This window comes from Lissotriton helveticus, chromosome 5_1 (assembly GCF_964261635.1).
Source record: "Lissotriton helveticus chromosome 5_1, aLisHel1.1, whole genome shotgun sequence".
NCBI lineage: Eukaryota > Metazoa > Chordata > Amphibia > Caudata > Salamandridae > Lissotriton > Lissotriton helveticus.
The window spans coordinates 2,067,401,132-2,067,422,483 of NC_136065.1; the positions used below are offsets into that span (position 1 = coordinate 2,067,401,132).

At 45.5% G+C, this 21,352-nt stretch overlaps 1 protein-coding gene across 1 annotated transcript in view; it reads right to left on the reverse strand.

The window, feature by feature from the left end:
* Positions 1-2,376: 2,376 nt before the first annotated feature.
* The window catches only part of LOC144753984 (uncharacterized), a 73,160-nt gene continuing 54,184 nt past the window's right edge, over positions 2,377-21,352 (reverse strand). The window contains exons 3-4 of the mRNA XM_078641506.1: positions 5,630-5,813; positions 2,377-4,936 (exon numbers count right to left, since the gene is read on the reverse strand). Coding sequence (XP_078497632.1) covers positions 4,882-4,936; positions 5,630-5,813 — 239 coding nt within the window. The 3' untranslated portion in view covers positions 2,377-4,881. The remainder of the gene's footprint in view (positions 4,937-5,629; positions 5,814-21,352) is intronic.

Sequence of the window (21,352 nt, forward strand, 5' to 3'; positions counted from 1 at the left end):
GATAAATATTGCCCCACTACTCCTTGAAGTCACCCCTGCCATCCTCCTCTTTTCCTACCTATCATTGTCGACCCTTTTGTGAGGCAAGACTTAACCCAGTTACATAGAAGGTTTAGATGAGGATAATTTTTTTTCCCTTTTTTCCCACTGCTCCCCCACCACGTGCCCCCCCTCCTACCCAACCCCCCCTCCCCTAACCCTGTGCCCTCTCTGCCCATGAGGAACCCTCCCTACTAATAGGCAAAAGCCTATTCAGCCATCTATCCCCTCCATGGAGCAACCGTATGATCACAGGCCGAAGACCATGAGACACCTGCCCTTGTTGCAGTGTGGACCGGAACCCCACTCGGGCCACCAGCAGACCTTTTATATGAATCCTCACTGAAGAACTTGTACAGATTTGTTAAACCCGCCTGCCTAAAAAAAACATTTCTTTGTTATTAATAGACTTTATTACACCCCGGCAAAAATTGCAAAGTTCGCTCCTTATCCTGTCCCTAAATGCCCCAGATGTGCAGTACCTCTTGCCAATGACTTACATATTTTTTATGAATGTCCAACACTTACAAGGTTTTGGGCTGAGGTAGGTGACAACCTACTGGACATACTTAACACCAACATTGAGATAAATATGCAATTGGTATTCTTTGGAGATGATGGTCGCCTCAGCCAGAACCTTCCGCAGAAAGATAGGGGTTTACTATTGAACTTGATATTGTTGGCAAGAAGGGAAGTGTGTAAGAGGTGGAAGGACCCCCTACCCCCGCAAAGGGAGGATTGGCTTAAAGCTGCATTTTCTATGGCACGACTGGAGTATGATGGAGTGGAGGATAAGAACTTGAGCATGTGGCACCCCCTTGTGAGCTGGGGCAAGAACTTAAGATTACTGTAACATCATTGGTCTTATGATTACACCATGGTCCCTCACAAAACAATGGGACTGGTCGGACGACCCAAGCGAGTGCGGTAAGCCGTAGGGGCGACAGATAACGAAGGCGGCTTCATAAGACCCGCAGAGGCTTGTAAGGTGAGATGAGGACCAAAAAAAAAAAAGAAAGAACCACATCCCAACCACATGTGAAGACAAAAAAGATAAAGGATGCATATTTCTCAGAAGAAATAAATGAATAAAAAATTATAGACCATGAATCCCACTATGTGGTGAATGCATGAAATGAGACAGCAGCATGAGCTGTTTGCAAATGTCCAGTTAAGTGTGTATATAAGGCTAAGGTTACCTTTTTGCACAATTGATTATCGCTATGCAAATGAAATGTGGCCGGAACCGCTCTCTATGGATGCATTCTGGAGGAAGCAAGGATGAGATTGCATGTAAGAAATAGATGTGAGGAGTAAGGGGGTGGTGGAGGTATACCCCCCTACTCTAGATTGTCAAGGAAAGTGTGGCTCATATAAATACTTGTCTGTTGTGGACATATCAGAAGATCTAGAAGCTTTCTGGATCAATAGGATTTCTCACGTGATCTTGGTGACTTTATCTACCACTGACTGTACAATTTGGTGACCATAGACCCTATCTGAAAATCTGAATTTGGCTTCATTCACACAGCTCTGGAACTCCTGATCTGTTCTGCAGATCCTGCACAATCTTAAAAATTCAACACATGGAATACTGTTTATGAGATGGTGCTGGTGGAAACTCGATGCGTGCCAGGTCGAGTTTCCTGCACCGCTCTTACGATGTAGAGTTGTTTCTAGTGTGTTGTTGACTACCTGAATGTGCACATCTAAAATATCAATAGCATTACTATCTAGTTGTGCATTAAACTGTAAATTGAGAACATTATCATTGATGTCATTGATGAAAACAGTAGCATTCTCATGTGAACCTTTCCATACAATGAATATGTCATCTATAAATCGCATTCAACTCATGACATGGGTATCCTATTCCTTTCTGTGGACTACCCTGAGAACCTGCTCCTCCCAGCGCCCTACATGTAAACACACATAGCTCGGGAGAAACAGGCTCTCATGGCCACTCCTCTGAGTTGCTGGTAAACATCCTTATTGAATAAGAAATAGTTATTATGCAAACAAAAATCAATCATTTCCAAGATCATAGCATTGTGGTGATACATCTTGATCACTCTTTTCTTAAGATAAATCCCAACTGCTTTTACACCATCTGAATGATTGATGCTAGTATACAGGGCACTAATGTCTAACGTGATTAAAATAAAATTGTCCACAAGGGTACATTTCTCATTTTGTTCAAGAAATCATTGGTATTCCTAATGTAGGATGGCAATGCTGTAACGAAATCTTGTAAATAAAAGTCAACATATTGAGAAACGTTTTCTAGTAGTTTGCCTATAGCTGAAATGATGGGCCTGCCTGGAATCGAAGAAACCCTTTTCTGAATTTTAGGACTAAAATACATGACATGATTTATTGGGAACTCAGTACTTATAAACAGAAATTTGTCATTATAGATGAGCCCATCTTCTTTCAATTTCATCAAGTGTTGTTTGAAGGTTTCTTTCACCAATTTAAATTGGTTTGGGTTCGACTTTTTATTGCATGCTGTGTTATCTAGGTGTTTATGTGCTTCCACAAGATGCTCCTCCTTCGGCCATATTACAATGTTACCTCCTTTGTCGGATTTGTTGATAATCACATCACTCTGTCTTTGCAATTTCTTAATCAGTTCTTGATATTTTTTGTCACAATATTTGATTTTAGCCGCCTTTCGTTGTGTTCTAGACTGCAGTGTTTTAATTTCATCCACGGCATCGTTGTGAAAAATGTCAATAGCCTCTTGAGGTTTCACTGTTATGAACGTTGATGTTGGTTTAAATGGACAAGATTTGACTGATGATATATTTATTCCTGCATTATGCAACGGCTCCTGTGTGCATGGTGCTGTATCATCATCATTACTATCGTTTAACAAAGCTTCTTTTTTTTTTTTCAGAAAAGCAGTAATTTGAATTAATTCAGAAATCAAAAACATAATGTCCAAATACAATACAAAGTTATTTCAAATGTACATGGTAATGATATTATTCCAACCATAAAATGCTTCCTAGTATTTTACCCTACCTATATCAACAAGAAGGGGAGGCAGAAAAAAAAGAAAAAACAGAGAGAAAGGGGAATGAAAATATTTAAAGAAAAAGAAAACATTTAAAGAAAAAGAGCTAAAGGACACAGAATCATTGAAGGAGACACATTTCACCCAAACAAATTAGTTCGATGTTCCTATATCCCCTATTGCTCCATCAAGGGCCCCCATACTTGATGACCCCTTTTCTTTGCTCTCCTGCCTTTACATTTATACAATGCCATCTCCAAATAGAACACATGAAAGAGTCTAACATACCACACCTGACATGTAGGAGAGTTTACATCCTTCCATTTTGAAGTAATCATTATACCAAAAATTGCTGTAACCATGAAGCAAAAATATACTTGGGTCAGCTTTAGCTGTAAGGTCTCATCACAGCCAAGTAACATCATAGTTGGAGTTAATGGGACCGCCCGCCCTGCATTTTGATGCAAGAAAGTTTCAATCCCCTGTTTCAATATAATCAATTTACTATAATCAGAAAACATGTGGACCATATCTGCAGGGCCCTGTCCACACCTTGGACAATAGTTGTTTTTTCCCTTTTCCCCCAAGCAAACAATTTTGCAGGTGTAAAATATAATCTAAACACTGTTTTAAAGTGTTGGGCTTTGAGATTAGCAGATAAAAATACTATTTTAGACCACTTTAAAGATCTACGTAGAGCGACATCCTGATTCTCCAGCTTGTCCACCCAAGCACTTTCTAACCTGGCTATGTCATCTGGGTTAGCACTCATTAACATTGAGTACAAATCATTGACACAGGGCTCCCTGTACACCGGACATTCTAACAGCGGGATTCGATCCAAACTAATAAGCTGCGATACAACTAGTTTAATTGTCTCCCTGATTTGTGCATACTTAAAGAATGTCCTGGGGTCTACCTCATATCATTCCTGGAGTTCTCCAAATGACATAACTCCATTCAGATTGATAATATCAGTTCAATTCAGCTGATTAGATAGAAACAAGTGCAACTACAACATGGCTAATAGAGTTTGACCAATGGTGACCAACGCTCGTTTTGGCTCTACAGCTTTCATCAGGAAGCCATGATGAATAACATCTGCAAAATACTTATAGAAAACGATCTGGCTGAAAAGAAGAAAAAAAAAATAAGAAATTGATGGAAATTCCCATTGCCATCATCAGGACCACTATGTTCAAGGCCCTGTTTTGCCAGGAGAGCTATGGTATAAATAATTTTATTAAGACAAAGTAAGGCTTTTGCTGTTGGACTTGCTGTGATAACCCTGGATTGATTGGGTGGCCTTCTCTATACTGTACCAATTGACTCAGTGCATATTGCCAAGCATAATTATTCAGGTTTTTTTTTTAACCTTTCTATTGCCTTCTTCCAGTTTGTATAATCAGTACTACAAAATACTTCCTCTGTGTTCTTGGAAACCTCAGTTAATTTCAATGACTTCTGCCACTCAGTTGCTGTAATACAGTCAAGGAAAATTCTGCAAACATATTTCCTGAAAATAGCAGAAGCACTTTTTCTTAGTTTGTGACTTTGTTACAAGGATTTGAATGGACACTGTGCTCTCATGAGGTTAGTTTAGTGCCACTGTGCTTCCAAGTGTTCCCTCGCTATCCAGAACACTGTTTGTTGCAGAAGAACTGTTTCTTGATTTGTTTGAGGCAGTGACAACTCCACAAAATGTTCCTGGGGCGCAATCCCTTCATATTTCTAAATCTGCTTCCGCCAACACTATATTGAATTTACGGCTACAGCTCTGGCACGTCATTGCGCTGTATCGTATAAGTTTATGAATTTTTTGATTATAGGTTCTCTTCACTTGGCAGTTTCTTTGCAAAGAATTTATGGATGTTCATTCTGGGGAAAGGGGAAAAAGGAAAACGTATGTTTCAAGTGTTTGCAATTTAGGGACACACAGAACAATTAACTGCAGCTTAAATGTTGCATCCAGTATCTTTTGTGCCTGCGTACACCCTCACGTATAAACAACACCTGGGGTATTAGGGGCATATCCTGCCTCCAGCATAAGGATCAACTTCCAGTGCAGTGTGACAGTCAAGGGAAGTGATGCAAGTGTATTCAAAAGCTTCTTAGGTCTAACCAGCAGTTGTGTGTGACCCTTTCAGGTTTCCACAGCAAGAAAAGCATTCTAGTCAGTGACTTAAATTACTAAAATGTTTCAACAATACATATGGCACTGTAGCACGTATTTTATGGCGGCAGAGGAACCTACTTGAAAGATCTCCTTTTGTTGAAGCTGACCTGCAGTGGGGTCAAGCAGGTCTCTAAAGGTGCAGTGTGCAGTGCAGTGTGACAAAAATAAATTTGTTGGGGAACATCATGTGACATTCTAAGGCTTTTGATTTTGGTCAGAGTAATACAAGTACAGCCCTACAAAATTGTTCAGTATGCCGTATAAAAAGGGAAAGTGCACAGATGATGTGATGGCTGAGAAAGGGAGTGCATTGTCACAATCGACCAAAAAAGTATCCAAACAGATCAGGCAAGAAAGTATTAACGTTTTAAGCTAGACTCAGCATTATAGAACACTTAGTAGCAGTAGTAGCAGCTGCCCTCTTTTGCGAGCATCTTGATTCACTCACTGGCTGTAAGTTGCTGGTCTGACTGAGTAAGGAACTCTCCCAGCTGGTAGTGCTGCGTTTCCTCCCGCCCAGGAACTCTGAAGACTTACCAGCAGGTAATAGTTCAGGTGAGCTGGAGCTCGTTCTGTGGACTTGGGGATGTAGAATACACTGGTTACTCAAGAGTGGAGTAAAGCTGGTCCTGCTCAGTGATTCAAATTGTGCTAAAAATATATAGAAATTGAACTCAGGGTTTTGAGACATAATCTTTCATAGCTGTACTCCTCATTTTGGGTCACACTGCCATCAGGCTAAAAACTGTACACATTTTTAAGGATAATTGGGAACGATGAGACACAGAATCTGTCCCATGTGCCTGTTTAGTATGTGTTTGCGTGTCTGTCTGTGATACAGTGAGCATGTGACATGCATGACACAGGATTCTGGGTGTGTTTGTGTGTCATTCGGATCCCTTTTTGAATGCTCCTGGTGTAGCAAGGCACACTCTGGAGGGTGAAAATAGTTTCTCAAATACTGGAAGTTTATCACCTGCATTCCTGTGTCCGGAGGGCGGAGTAGCACTAAATGCATCGCAAACTATAAAAAACAAAAAAAATACTTTTGTTGTCTATTCTATCGGAAGAATTATTGCAGATGGAGCATATGAACATAGAGTGCTCTGAAACTGCATATCTTGCACAAAAGCATGAGAAGCTCTATGAGAAATTAGATGCACAGTGTTTGCCTGAAAGAGAGATGCTTAAATTTTTTTTTAAAAAGCTTGGTGTATGAGACACATTCGAGATGCTCACAGAAGATAGGTATATTGAAATGTGCAGAATGAATGAGGTGTGTTGGCGAAGCTCAGATATGAGATGTTAGTGATGGGCACCGATGGAAGAGCTGATTGCGATATTTTTTACAAACACCAGAAAGAATGTTTGTGTAAGAAGCTTACAAATGGATAAGCCCATTCAGAATGTTTAATTCTGCTTCTGCTGGCGGAGTTGGAGAAGTTTAGCAAATCTGTTTTACTCTTGTGAGACCGAGTTCCCGCCTAATGTTTTACTCTTGTAACATACAGGTAGATTCATCAATCATTTTTGCGAGCGCAAACGGTGCGAATCGCAAAATTCGGCCGTTTGCGCCCGCAAAAATCGCATTTGAGATTCATCAATTGTTCCTGAACTCGCAATTTGAAAAATCGCAAATAATTGCGATTTATCAAATTGCGATCGCATTTAAGGAATCTCAATTTGAGATTCCTTAAATGCTATTCATGAACCTTTTAAAAATTGCGAAATCGCTATTTTTGGCCGCTATTTACCGCGAAGTCTGACTTCGTGGTAAATAGCGAAAACTTAGAAAAATGCACTTTAGTGCATTTTTCTAAGTTGTATGTTATACACACACATGTCCTTTGGACATGTGTGTGCGCAACATCAGTCTACATTTCCATTTCAGGGGTGCTACAGGGTGTCCTTTGGACACCCCTGGCACCCTTGAAATTGCATCCTTATTTGCAATTAGCAAATTGCTAATCCCAAATAAGGAATGACTCCCCATTCATTCCTATGCGCCTTTAGGCCCATAGGAATAAATTGGGAGTCATTCCTTATTTGCGATTAGAAATTTGCTAATCGCAAATAAGGAAGCTGTAGAAATCGCAAATAAAATTGCGATTTCTACATGAATCCCGCTTTACGAGTCTTTAATAGCGATTCCTTAATAATCGCTATTAAGGACTCGCAAAACTGGACAATGATGAATCTGGGGGATAGTTCGCGCCAAATTCTGCCAATCGCTGAGTAGTTTTTTTCCGGTTTAAGCAACATGATGACAATGAGAACAAAACGGGCCTCAGAATGGTAGCTGGCATGCTAGATTTGGCATCCCCTACCGCTAGGCGGACTTCCTGCTTGATTTTCCAACGTGGCCGGTCGTGAACAGTCACAGTCAGAGGGCTGGTTCTTGAATATATTTTCTACTCGAGAAGCAGCAAAAGCAACTGGCCACGCACTGCGTGATGTGTGGTGGAATGTGCTAACAGTGCTAAATCGCCCTGCGAGCAGCCCAACATGAATTGTTTCATCTATTGGCAAAACTCTACGGAATCTCGTAGAGTTTTTATGGAACTCCATGGAATTTCATGAGTTCTGCCCTAGAGATGAATACAGTGAGTGGAAGGTCACAAATGAGTAGTGCATGGGAGGCATGAAAGGACAAAAATGTTGTACTGTGGGAGACTCGCAAAAATAAACAGCATGTTATATAAAATGCTCAAAACTAGCAAATATGCCTCGTGCGAGGACCATTCGAGCCAAAATAGTGAGCATTTAAGTGAAAGAAGGCATGGAGGCCTAGCTCATGACTATTAAGATGATTTATTTACAAGTGACATTTGGAGAGTTGTGTATCAATAGTGAAGTAATCCTTGTGGCATAGTTATTGCTACTATAAATCGGAGTGACCTGTTTTGGTAGCTCTGATACTGACATAGCTACATTAATGTGTACTTATAGTTAGTGTGTTTGGATTCACGTTAAGACGCTCAGAGGAAAACACACTCTTTCTGGGATAACATAGGCAATATTGGACATGAGAGGAGGATTATTGGTGCCCTGGCCTCTTTGTTGACAATATTTGTCCAAAGTTTACATAATTTAGAGATGCACGTTTTGATTGCTTGGAGAAACTTGACTGAAGATGCTCTTGATGTGAGGAGTTACTGAAACACTATTTCACCTATTGTTTTATGTTTCTGTGGTTTTATTTCTGGCTGGATAGGAGGGGTTCAGAGGTGGGTATAGGGAAAAGGCGGTGATGGTGAAGGTGATTTTAGCGTTCAGAAGTGGGTAGAGGTGATGACAGACGAGAGCTCCAGGTTGTCAGATTAGATAGTATACTATGATACAGACTATCATTGTACATCATGGTATGGTATAATATATTGCCTGTTATTGTACAGTATGGTGTAATATGGTATCGAATTTCATCGTTTGTATGGCCTGTTATTGTATAGTATGGTATGTAATGTTATTGTTTGTTGTGGTCTGTTATTCTATGGTATGATATACTGTATAGTATTTTAAGGTATGAGTACGGTATGGCATGTTATTGAGGCATGCAACCTATGAATTGCTAACAGCACACATACACATACATTTAAGCAAGCACATATCTCGCAAGTTTGCTTTCTCAAATAGGGAAGGAAGGCTGCATTACACGCAATGTAAACTAAGTGAACTCGAGTCATAAACAAACACACTGTCAGTGAATGATGACACTTTAAGAAATTGTGTTGTTATTTTGCTATGCAGCGTGGATAAAACTGATCGGAGAAACGTGGCTTACTGGAAAGTGAATTTGGAAAGCAAACAATGAGCGAAAGGGTCAGTGGACCTACCCAATGAAGCGGAATAAACGCAGCTAAAACAAGCATTTGCAATGCAATAGTTCTCGCATTTGCGAGAGTTTGAGCTATTTTTATTGTAAATGACATTGCCTTTTATTTATGTTTTGGTTTTTGAAACATAAATAAAAGTCATTGTAATTTACAATGCCAATAGGTCAAACTCACGTAAATACGAGACCTATTGCATTGCAAATGCTTGTTGTTACCGAAAAGCCCTTTCCACAGCGCACACTGGCTCTTTTAACGTTACTCACGAAAACAAATAAGTACAGGTAAAGCATGAGATGGCTTCGTGTTACCAAAAGCACAATGCTCAATTGTGGAATTATAATCAACATTGTGGCAGAACTTAAATACCAATGGCAGGAGTCAGGAGGCCTCACAAGGAACATATTAACCTGTAATAATGTGGTAGAATCTGTTGGAGGTATATGGTTAATGACCAGTGTGCACACTGGTGAGAGGCATGTGAGTCCAGGCCAGTGTCTCCTATGAATGAGCAGTGCGGTCCCTGAGTAACAGTCTCTTACTCATGCAGTTTTGCCTTCTGCACTAGTCCTGTTATCATCAGCGCTATTCTTTTGTTGTCATCGGCACTAGTCTCATTGTTATCATCAGCGCTAGTCTCACTGTTCTCGTTAACACTAGTCCCACTGTTATCATCAGAGCTATAGTCATTGTTATCATCAGTGCTATTCTTGTCATGGGCACTAGTCCCATGGTTATCAGTGCTATTCTCATTGCTGTCATGAGCAATAGTCCCATTGGTATCATCAGTGCTATTCTCATTGTTGGCATCGGCACTGGTCCCATGGGTATCACCAGTGCTATTCTCATTGTTGGCATTGGCACTAGTCCCATTGGTATCATCACCGCTATTCTCATTGTTGTCATGGGCACTAGTCCCATGGTTATCAGTGCTATTCTCATTGTTGGCATCGACACTAGTCCAATTGTTATCATCAGTGCTATTCTCATTGTTGGCATCGGTACTAGTCCCATTGGTATCATCAGCGCTATTCACATTGTTGTCATGGGCACTAGTCCCATGGTTATCAGTGATATTCTCATTGTTGGCATTGGCACTAGTCCCATTGGTATCATCACCGCTATTCTCATTGTTGTCATGGGCACTAGTCCCATGGTTATCAGTGCTATTCTCATTGTTGGCATCGACACTAGTCCTGTTGTTATCATCAGTGCTGTTCTCATTGTTGGTATTGGTACTAGTCCCATTGGTATCATCAGCGCTATTCACATTGTTGTCATGGGCCCTAGTCCCATGGTTATCAGTGCTAGTCTCATTGTTGGCATAGGCACTAGTCCCATTGTTATCATCAGTGCTATTTTCATTGTTGGCATCAGCACTAGTCCCATTGTCATCATCAGTGCTATTCTCATTGTTGGCATCGGCACTAGTTCCATTGTTATCATCAGTGCTATTCTCATTGTTGGCATCAGCACTAGTCCCATTGGTATCATCACCGCTATTCTCATTGTTGTCATGGGCACTAGTCCCATGGTTATCAGTGCTATTCTCATTGTTGACATTGGCACTAGTCCCATTGGTATCATCAGCGCTATTCTCATTGTTGGCATCGCCACTTGTCCAATTGGTATCATCAGCGCTATTCTCATTGTTGTCATGGGCACCAGTCCCATGGTTATCAGTGCTATTCTCATTGTTGGCATCAGCACTAGTCCCATTGGTATCATCAGTGCTATTCTCATTGTTGTCATCGACACTAGTCCCATTGTTATCAGTGGTATTCTCTTTGTTGACATCAGCACTAGTTCCATTGTTATCATCAGTACTATTCTCATTGTTGGCATCTATCAATCAATCATGGCATTTGTATAGCGCGCTACTCACCCGGAGGGGTCTCAAGGCTCTGGGGGGGAGGGGTCTGCTACTGCTCGAAGAGCCAGGTCTTGAGTTGCTTCCTGAAGGATAGATGGTCCTGGGTCAGCCGGAGGTGGATGGGGAGGGAGTTCCATGTCTTGGCTGCCAGGTAGGAGAAGGATCTTCCTCCGGTGGTGGCTCTGCGGATGCGTGGAACGGCGGCGAGGGCGAGGCTGGTGGATCGTAGCTGGTGGGTGGGAGTGTAGAAGGTCAGGCGGTTGTTGAGGTACCTGGGGCCCAGGTCGTGGAGAGCCTTGTGTGCGTGGGTGAGGAGTCTGAGCGTGATCCTCTTGCTGACGGGGAGCCAGTGCAGGTCTCTCAGGTGTCCGGAGATGTGGCTGTGTCGGGGGATGTCCAGGATGAGTCGTGCAGAGGCGTTCTGGATGCGTTGGAGTCTTTTCTGAAGTTTGGCTGTGGTTCCGGCGTAGAGGGTGTTTCGTAGTCCAGTCGGCTGGTGATGAGTGCCTGGGTGACCGTCTTCCTGGTTTCGGTGGGGATCCACCGGAATATCTTTCGGAGCATACGCAGGGTGTTGAAGCATGACGACGAGACGGCGTTGACTTGTCTGGTCATCGAGAGGTAGGAGTCCAGGATGAAGCCTAGGTTACGTGCGTGGTCCGTTGGTTTGGGAGCGGTGCCCAGGGCAGGGGGCCACCAGGAGTTGTCCCAGGCGGAGGGCGATGATCCCAGGATGAGGACTTCTGTCTTCTCTGAGTTGAGTTGCAGGCGGCTGTTCTTCATCTACTCGGCGACGTCTTTCATCCCTTCGTGTAGGCTGGTTCTGGTGGTGGCGGGGTCGTTTGTGAGGAAGAGGATCAGCTGGGTGTTGTCGGCGTAGGAGATGATGTTGAGGTTGTGTTGGCCTGTGATGGCTGCGAGGGGGCTCATGTAGACATTGAAGAGGGTGGGGCTGAGTGATGATCCTTGTGGTACGCCGCAGATGACGTCGGTGGCCTCGGATCTGAACGGGGGAGGCGGACTCTCTGGGTTCTTCCAGTGAGGAACAAGATGATCCACTCCAGTGCCTTCTCTTGGATTCAGATGTTGTTGAGGCGTTGCACTAGGGTGCGGTGGCAGACCGCGTCGAACGCTGCGGAGAGGTCCAGGAGGATGAGGGCCGCTGTTTCCCCGTTGTTGAGCAGGCATCTGATGTCGTCTGTGGCTGCGCCGAGGGCGATCTCGGTGCTGTGGTTGGCTCGGAAGCCGGACTGCGAGGAAGGCGGCAAGCTGTCTGTTGACGGTCTTCTCGATGACCTTGGCAGGAAAAGGGAGGAGCGAGATGGGACGGTAGTACTTGAGGTCGGTGGGGTCCGCTGTTGGTTTCTTCAGGAGGGCGCTGATCTCAGCGTGCTTCCAGCTCTCCGGGAAGGTGGCGGTGTTGAAGGAGGTGTTGATGATGCCCCGGAGTTGGGGTGCGATGATGGAGTCGGCTTTGTTGAAGACATGGTGGGGGCAGGGGTCGGTTGGTGATCCGGAGCGGATGGTGTTCATCACGCGGGTGGTGTCTTCGGTGCTGACTGGGGTCCAGGCGCGGAGGGTGGTGGTGGGGGTCATTGGCTCGGTGGTTGGGTGCGTGGTCTGTGCACCGAAGCTGTTGTGTATGTCGGCGATCTTGCTGTGAAAGAACGAGGCGAGTGAGTCGCAGAGGTCTTGCGAGGGAGTGATGTCGTTGTTTACGGCGCTGGGGTTGGAGAGCTCTTTGACGATGCTGAAGAGTTCCTTGCTGTTGTGGGCGTTGTTGTCCAGTCGTTCCTTGAATGCTGTCTTCTTGGTGGTGCGGATCAGCTGGTGGTGTTTGCGGGTGGCGTGCTTGAGGGCAGTCATGTTGTCTGTGGTCTGGTTGTTACTCCAGGTTTTCTCGAGGGTACGGCAGTTCTTCTTGGAGTTCTTGAGTTCGTCGGTGAACCAGAAGGCTTTCTTGCTGCCGGGTCTGCTGGGAGGGGTCTTCCGTGGTGCGAGGTTGTCTGCGCAGTTGGTGAGCCACTGTGTGAGGTTGTTAGCTGCTTCGTTGGGGTCCGTTGTGCTGGCGGGAGTGTTCTGGCGGAGGGAGGTGATGAGCTGCTCGGCGGTGATCTTGTTCCAGTTCCTATGAGGAACCTGTTGCGGGTGGTGGAGGGTCGTGGTTCTTCTGAAGCTGAAGTGGACGCAGCTGTGGTCTGTCCAGTGTAGCCCAGTGGAGTGGCTGAAGGAGTGTGCTTGCTGGAGGAGAAGACGTGGTTAAGCGTGTGGCCGCCGTAGTGGGTGGGGGTGTTCACCAGTCGCTTGAGTCCGAGCTTGGCGAGGTTGTCCAGCAGGGTGGTGGTGTTGGTGTCGTTGTTGTTCTCCAGGTGGAAGTGGAAGTCCCCTAGGAGGATGTAGTCAGCGGAGGGGAGGGCGTGCGGGCTGATGAAGTCTGCGATGTCTTCGCTGAATTGTGTGCGTGGTCCCGGCGGTCTCTAGATGAGGGTGCCTCTGAGGGTCGTTTTGGGGTCGGTGTGTATCTGGAAGTGGAGGTGTTAGGCGGTGGTGAGGGTGTCGTCAGAGTTGGTCGTGATGCGGATGGTGTTCTTGTGTACGATGGCGATGCCTCTCCAGTCTGGTTGACGCAGTCCCTCCGGGTGATCTTGTATCCGTCCGGAAAGGCAATGGTGATGTCGGGTGCTGAGGAGGCGTTCATCCAGGTTTCCGTGAGGAAGGCGACGTCTGGTGATGTTGTGTCGAGCAGGTTCCAGAGTTCGATCGCGTGTTTGTGGACGGAGCGGGTGGTGAGCAGGATGCACTTGAGGTGGTTGCTGCTGGTGCTCGGCTTGGCGGGTGCGGTGTAGGTCTGGAGGCAGGTGAACTTGCAGGCTTGGAAGGTGAAGGGTCCGTGGGTGCGCCTCGAGGTGGCTCGATAGCAGGCGGGGGTTCGGCCGGCATTGAGTGCGTTGAGGGTGGTGGCGTCGTAGGTCCATCGTGTGGTCTGGCGTCGGTGGGGGCCAGGGGTCCTGGCGCTGGGCGCGGTCCAGGCGCGGACTTGCGCAGACGGGCTTGCCTTTGGCGCGCCTTCGGCGCACAATCGGCGCGCCCGTTGCGCGTACGCGTGCACTCCGCCTTAAATGGCGAAGTTGGAGGGAGGAGCAGCTGGGAGGCGGGAGCGGGGATGGCGAATGGGAAGGGACACAGAAAGCAAAAGGGGCGGGGCCGCAGGGGAGCAGTGGTGGGGAGAGGGCGGGGAACGCGGCAGGTGCAGGACACAGAAAACAAAATATCGACTGGCTAAGGACCAGGAACTCAGCTGCAGGGCAGCGGCGAGACTTGGCAGGAGCGGGGGCAGCCTGGGCTCACTCACGGCGAGTGTGCGCGGTGCGTGGAGCGCCGGCCCACAACAGGTTCAAGGGTCACTGCTCACCACCGCGTGCACTCCACCATAAATGGCCAAGTGGGAGGGAGGAGCAGCTGAGAGGCGGGAGCGGGGCGGCGAATGGGAAGGGACACAGAAAGCAAAAGGGGCGGGGCTGCAGGGGAGCAGCGGCGGGGAGCGGGGAGAGGGCGGGAAACGCGGCAGGGGCAGGACACAGAAAACAAAATATAGAGGCAAAATACAGACAATAAAGCAGCAAATACAGAGGCAAAATGCAGACAATAGAAACGCGGCAAAATACAGAGGGCACAATACAAACTGGCTAAGGACCAGGAACTCAGCTGCAGGGCAGCGGCGAGACTCGGCAGGAGCGGGGGCAGTCTGGGCTCACTCACGGGGAGTGTGCATGGTGCGTGGAGCTACCGGCCCACAACAGTGTCAAGGGTCACTGCTCACCACCGCGTGCACTCCGCCATAAATGGCCAAGTGGGAGGGAGGAGCAGCTGGGAGGCGGGAGCGGGGCGGCGAATGGGAACTGACACAGAAAGCAAAAGGGGCGGGGCCGCAGGGGAGCAGCGACGGGGAGAGGGCGGGAAACGCGGCAGGGGCAGGACACAGAAAACAAAATATAGAGGCAAAATACAGACAATAAAGCCCATTGTTATCATCAGTGCTATTCTCATTGTTGGCATCAGCACTAGTCCCATTGGTATCATCAGTGCTATTCTCATTGTTGTCATGGGCACTATTCCCATGGTTATCAGTGCTGTTCTCATTGTTGGCATCAGCACTAGTCCCATTGTTATCATCAGTGCTCTTCTCATTGCTGGCATCGACACTAGTCCCATTGGTATCATCAGTGCTATTCTCATTGTTGTCATGGGCACTAGTCTCATGGTTATCAGTGGTATTCTCATTGTTGCCATCAGCATTAGTCCCATAATCAGTGCTATTCTCATTGTTGGCATCGGCTATAGTACCATTGTTATCATCAGTGCTATTCTCATTGTTGGCATCGGCACTAGTCCCATTGGTATCATCAGTTCTATTCTCATTGTTGGTATCAGCACTAGTCCCATTGTTATCATAATTGCTATTCTCATTGGTGACATTAGCACTAGTCCCATTGATACCATCAGTGCTATTCTCATTGTTGTCATGGGGACTATTCCCATGGTTATCAGTGCTTTTCTCATTGTTTGCATCAGCACTAGTCCCATTGTTATCATCAGTGCTATTCTCATTGTTGGCATCTGCTATAGTCCCATTGTTATCATTAGTGCTAATCTCATTGTTGTCATAGGTACTAGTACCATTGTTATCATCAGTGCTATTCTCATTGTTGGCATCGGCACTAGTACCTTTGTTATCATCAGTGCTATTCTCATTGTTGGCATCGGCACTAGTCCCATTGGTATCAATGCTATTCTCATTGCTGGCATCGGCACTAGTCCCATTGTTATCATCAGTGCCATTCTCATTGTTGGCATCGGCACTAGTGCCATTGGTATCATCAGCGCTATTATCATTGTTGTCATGGGCACTAGTCCCATTGTTATCATCAGCGCTATTCTCATTGTTGGATTCGGCACTAGTACCATTGTTATCATCAGTGCTATTCTCATTGTTGACATCAGCACTAGTCCCATTGGTATCATCAGTGCAATTCTCATTGTTGTCATGGGCACTATTCCCATGTTTATCAGTGCTATTCTCATTGTTGGCATCAGCACTAGTCCTATTGTTATCATCAGTGCTATTCTCATTGTTGGCATCGGCACTAGTCCCATTGTTATCAACAATGGTTTGCACAAAATACTTTTACTGGGGCACTATGACAGGGCTACTATCCACATCAGGGAGTGCGTGGTCTTTGGGGGATGTATGAACGTGTGTGCTTATATTTTGGATAAATGTGTATGGTTGACTGAGAGGCTGTTATGTACTTGTGGCACAGGACATACCTTTCGCCATATGTGGTGCCGTTACATGTATAACACACATGAGAGAAATTTAAAGTGCAGAAAAAGTGTTCTGGAAAATGTTGGATATGGAGCATTTTTCCGCACTTTAAATTTCTCATGGCTGTATTTTCATTCATACTGTATTGACTGAATTGAGGTAATTAAACTGAAGAGTTAATTTTGTTTATGTTGATTATATAAAACTCATTAACATTGTCACTCATTTCCAAGTGTCACATTTGCTGCTAGTGGCCTGTCAACATGGTGCCATATTTACAACAGAAAAATAAATTTGTTTAAATGGGTGGAGATTTAAGCGAATACACATGCTTCATAAAACATTAAACGGTATTCGGTTTAATGCTGAATGTTTCATAGAAAAAAAAAACACATTACATTTCTTCAATTTGTAAAAAAACGACTATTTTCAGTTATAAATATGGCACAGGGTCTACCGGTTACTGGGAGCAAAAGACATACTTCTTGTAAATAAGACACGATGAAATGGGAAAAAATTAAAATGAAGAGTTTTTTAAAATGTATTTATTCAATTTTCCAAAGTAAAAACAACAAAACATCGTGAGAAAGAAACAAAAATATTAAAGAGTTGAACAGCACAGCATTCATATCAACGGCAGAAAAATAAAGCTTACAATGCAACATAACAAACAAATGGCAGATGTGGTCTCACCGGTCCCCATATAATAGCATGGATATCTCCTTACCAAGTCATTACATTTGAATTAAGCTAATACACAAACACAGTGACCAACACACATTCGGCTCAATTAATACAGAGTGGTCCCTAGGTGTCCCCAGATACATTGAATACAAGTGGCTCCTGTATTCAGGCACTGTTACCATCCTGCACATTTAACAAGTACATTTGGAAAGGTTACCAGATCTCTACAGGTCTAGAGGCCGGTGGCTGCAACTGTGCATAGTCATCGCTAGTGGTATTACAATTTGTCATGCCATGAATCCATTCAGTGAGTGTGGACGGCATGCTACAGGCCCATTTGAGAGCCAGTTCCCGTTTAGCAATCAACAGCACTATGGCAACAAATCAACACTGGGATATAGGAAGGTCATGAACGTACCCCAACAGGGCCGATAAGGGGGATGGCGCAATCTCTACCCCTACCATCTTGGATACCTCCCTGAATATCGATCTCCAATAATCCTCTATTCCAGTACACGTCCATGTCATATGTGTAAAGTCTGCCAACGGAGAGCGGCACCTTGGGCACACATCCAAGCGCGAGGGGTCCATACGATGCATTTACTAGGGGCCACATACACTCACCATAGAAACTTAAAATGCAGCAATTTGTGTTGATGGTTTGGGGACACCCAGCGTATTTGTGCGCGACACCTCCCCCACTGTATATCTGACAGAGGGTAGCCCAAATCCGCTCCCATGCCACCCGCACAACTGTATCATGACTCGGGAGCCGTGCCACTATTTCCCTGTACATCCGTGCCACCAAGTGGCTCCCATCCCTGCCTTTTATAACCCCTGTCAGAATGGAGAAGTCAGGAGGTTCAGGAGGATTGCTGTCCAGGCAGGCACTTAATGCCTTCTGCACTCTCAGCAGCACAAAGTGATCCATTGTGGTAGCTGCACCGAATCGAGAATCCTCAGTACGTGAAAACATTTTGACCCCCAGGGAATAGTTCACCAAATGTGTTCAGGTGGAATTAGGACAATGTGCGCTTCACCAGACCCTCCTGCAGGATGGGGATCCAGCTGTTTCCTGCCAACGGCAGCGCCGGGGAATATAATACCCATGTACCAGTCACACGCATCAACTTGTGCCATGCCCAGCTGGTAGTGGATACTGTCTGAATGTCAACCGCATCCCTAGGGAAACCACGCAGTAGCAGTGTATTGAGGGGAGCCGGGAGCACCATGTCAGCCTCTGGTCTATTATATGGGACCGAACATTCAAATTGTACCAGTGTCGGATGTAGCTCGCTTGTGCAACCAGATAATAAATCTGTTGGTTCGGCACACCGAACCCCCCTCATACGGCAACCCCAGGGTGTCCCATCCAACGGGGAGCCGTTTACCCCCATACCAAACGGGTTAGCAACGTAGGCAGATTGGTAAAAAAACTATTGTATAGTGGTATAAGAATATTTTAAAAGAGTTACAAGAATTGTGGCAGGACCACCATTTTAATTATGGCTATCCTTCCCGCCATCGATAACGGGAGCTGCAACCAGCGGTCAATGTCACGTCCCACCTTCTCGATTACCAGGCCATAGTTCAACTGAAGGATACGATCCCTGTCCCTATGAATGTGGACTTCTAAGTACTTCACCGAATCATCACACCAGACCAGCGGGTAATACCCGGTTCTAACACAGAGCAACTCAGTCAATTGAAGCACTTCAGCAGACTTCTCCCAGTTTATATGAAGTCCTGACTCTGTGCCGTACCTAGTGACTTCCTGTAGCAACAGTGCGAGATTGTCGTCAGGATGCCGCACGTAGAGAATAATATCATTAGCATTGAGCGTAAGTAAAAAGGGCCCGGCAAACACAGAGTAAGGGGAAATCCCTGGTCAGTGTACCGTTCAAGCAAATATGTGCCGTGGGCAAGATATGCAGGAGCCTAACCACTGCCAAAAACCGCTCCCTGCGCCCCCAACCTTCTTATGGTGGCATATAAAAAGGGCCACTCAAGCTAATCAAATGCTTTTTCAGCGTCGAGCAGGACCGCCGCTGCAGGAACGGACGGCGAAATCCTGTTCAACGTGGCGAATAGCATGTGCATGTTTAAGGCAGTAAGTTTGTGGGGGATGTAGCCCGATTCGGCAGGAGAGATCAGTTTCTCAATTATTAATGCAAGCCTGGTTGCCAGCATCTTAGCTAAGATCTTGTGATCAATATTCAAGAGCGACAGTGCCGATAGGAACTACATTTCAAGACATCTTTGCCAGGTTTGGGCAACAATATTATAACAGCATCTCTCGGGTTGGGCGGGAGTACCCCCTTCTCAGTGGCCTCCTGATACATATCAATGAGATGAGGCACAAAGAGCTCCCTATATATTTTTTTATAAAAATAGCCAGTGAAGCCATCCAAACCTGGTGCTTTGGAGCCATCTAGCACGTTAATGGCCTCCGTCGCCTCATCCTCAGTAAAGGGTTCTGCTAAGAACTCCTGGTGGGCCTTGTCCATCCAGAAAAGGGAGACCTCATCAAGTTCTAGAAGCTGAGCACCCCATGCCAATCTTAGGGTGCTAAATCACCTTTACAACCCTGAGCCCAGCCCTCCTGCACAGCATATTGTGACAGTTTAAAATGGTGTCATCCAGGAGTCACAGGTCACTTGTGCTCCTGGGGTCTCAGCTCTATTGTTTGCTGACATGACTGCCAGGGGAATATGACAATTCTGGATGACCCATAAGTTGTTCGAGTGTGGTCTTGTGACCAGTGAATATGAACGGCACGTATCTTTTTCACCCCAGTTTTATACCCCACTGGACTGTGCAGACCTAGGGGAAGCGAAACTGCACACCGAGTCAGATTTCCCCAAATGTGCGTAATAAAGTGTCACTACAGGCAAAATAGTAAGTCACACTTTACCTATGAGTGCCCACTAATCCCAGGTCAATGTCTACCTCCCGCCCCTGCAGAGTCCCATTTGTGCCAGGTAACCGGTGTGCAGCTACTGGGCTGTGCTTGACAGTAGTCCCGCACGTGCAGCCTGCATTCACTGTACTAAGATTACTTGAAGGGAGTCCAGGTAGTAGTTACCCTATTTTGAAAAAGTGTGTCTTAGTTTGTTTCTAGAGCTGTAGCGATGGCCCAGGCTGCCTTTGGGTGTAGCAACAGTCTCAGTGCCTTGAGTGTATCTATGGGACCCTGTGCTTTGATTAAATAAGGTCCAATAATTTAGAGCTAACTGTTTCTCCAACCACAAGGTGGGAAATCCAAGTAGGAGAAGGATCTTCCTCCCATGGTGGATCTCGCCGCAGTTCCACGCATCCATAGATCCACCATGGGAGGAAGATCCTTCTCCTACTTGGCGGCCAAAACCTGAAATTCTCTCCCCACTCACCTCCGCCTTACCCAGAACCACATCTCCTTCAGGAAGGAACTTAAAACCTGGCTATTCGATAAATAATGCACCCCCTCCCCCAAGCGCCTTGAGACCCTCTGGGTGAGTAGTGCGCTATACAAATTCCTGAACTTGAATTTGAACTTAGAGCTCAGCCTAGACAGTGTTCTGCGATACTGCTTTTAAAAACTAGACTATTGAGGCATCTTGAGACGTAAAATCTTTTCAATTATTATATGGTCTGCATTTATGTTAAGCCAAGACTAGTATATTTATGGTTTATCATTGCCTTTGATTACCCATTCAATCCAAACACATCCAGTCTTCTGACACGTGGTAGTTGGCCCCTACAAACCAACCTAACTACTGTGGTTGTTCATTGCTCGTGCCATCATTTCTTTTGCCACTAAACAGGAGACGTGTCCTGTTAGTGAGGGTTTCTAATATTCACCACAACCATTCTTGGATTTCCCACCTTGTGGTTGGAGAAACAGACAAGAGATGGTTGGCTCATGCTGATGATGTGCTTTAGGTTCCTGCCATTTGAATTCACAGTGTTAAGTCCAAATGCTGATGGTTTAGTATTTCAGCAAGAAGTCAGGATTTTGCAAACGGCACATTACAGTGAATGGTTTCTCCATTTATTCGGTGCTTGCAGTGTCTGGTGCGAGACATTTTGTAGCCTTATAGGGGAAACATCCATCACAACGCAACTTTTACGACGCACTACCATTACAAGGCTGGATTTACAACGCAAGTCATTACAACGACTTGTGCTGGAGGGCGCTGTAGGATAGGGAATAGTTTAATTTACTATCCAAAACCTTCCCTACTATCCACGGGGACTGGAGTTGGAATAGTAAATTAAACTATTCCACTATCCAGCGCCCCCCAACGCAAGTCGTTGTAATGACTTGCGTTGTAAAACCTGCGTTGTAAAGGCATGCGTAGTAAAAGCATGCGTTGTGATGACATACATCCGCATTATAGTGGACTTGAAGGTTACCCATTACTTA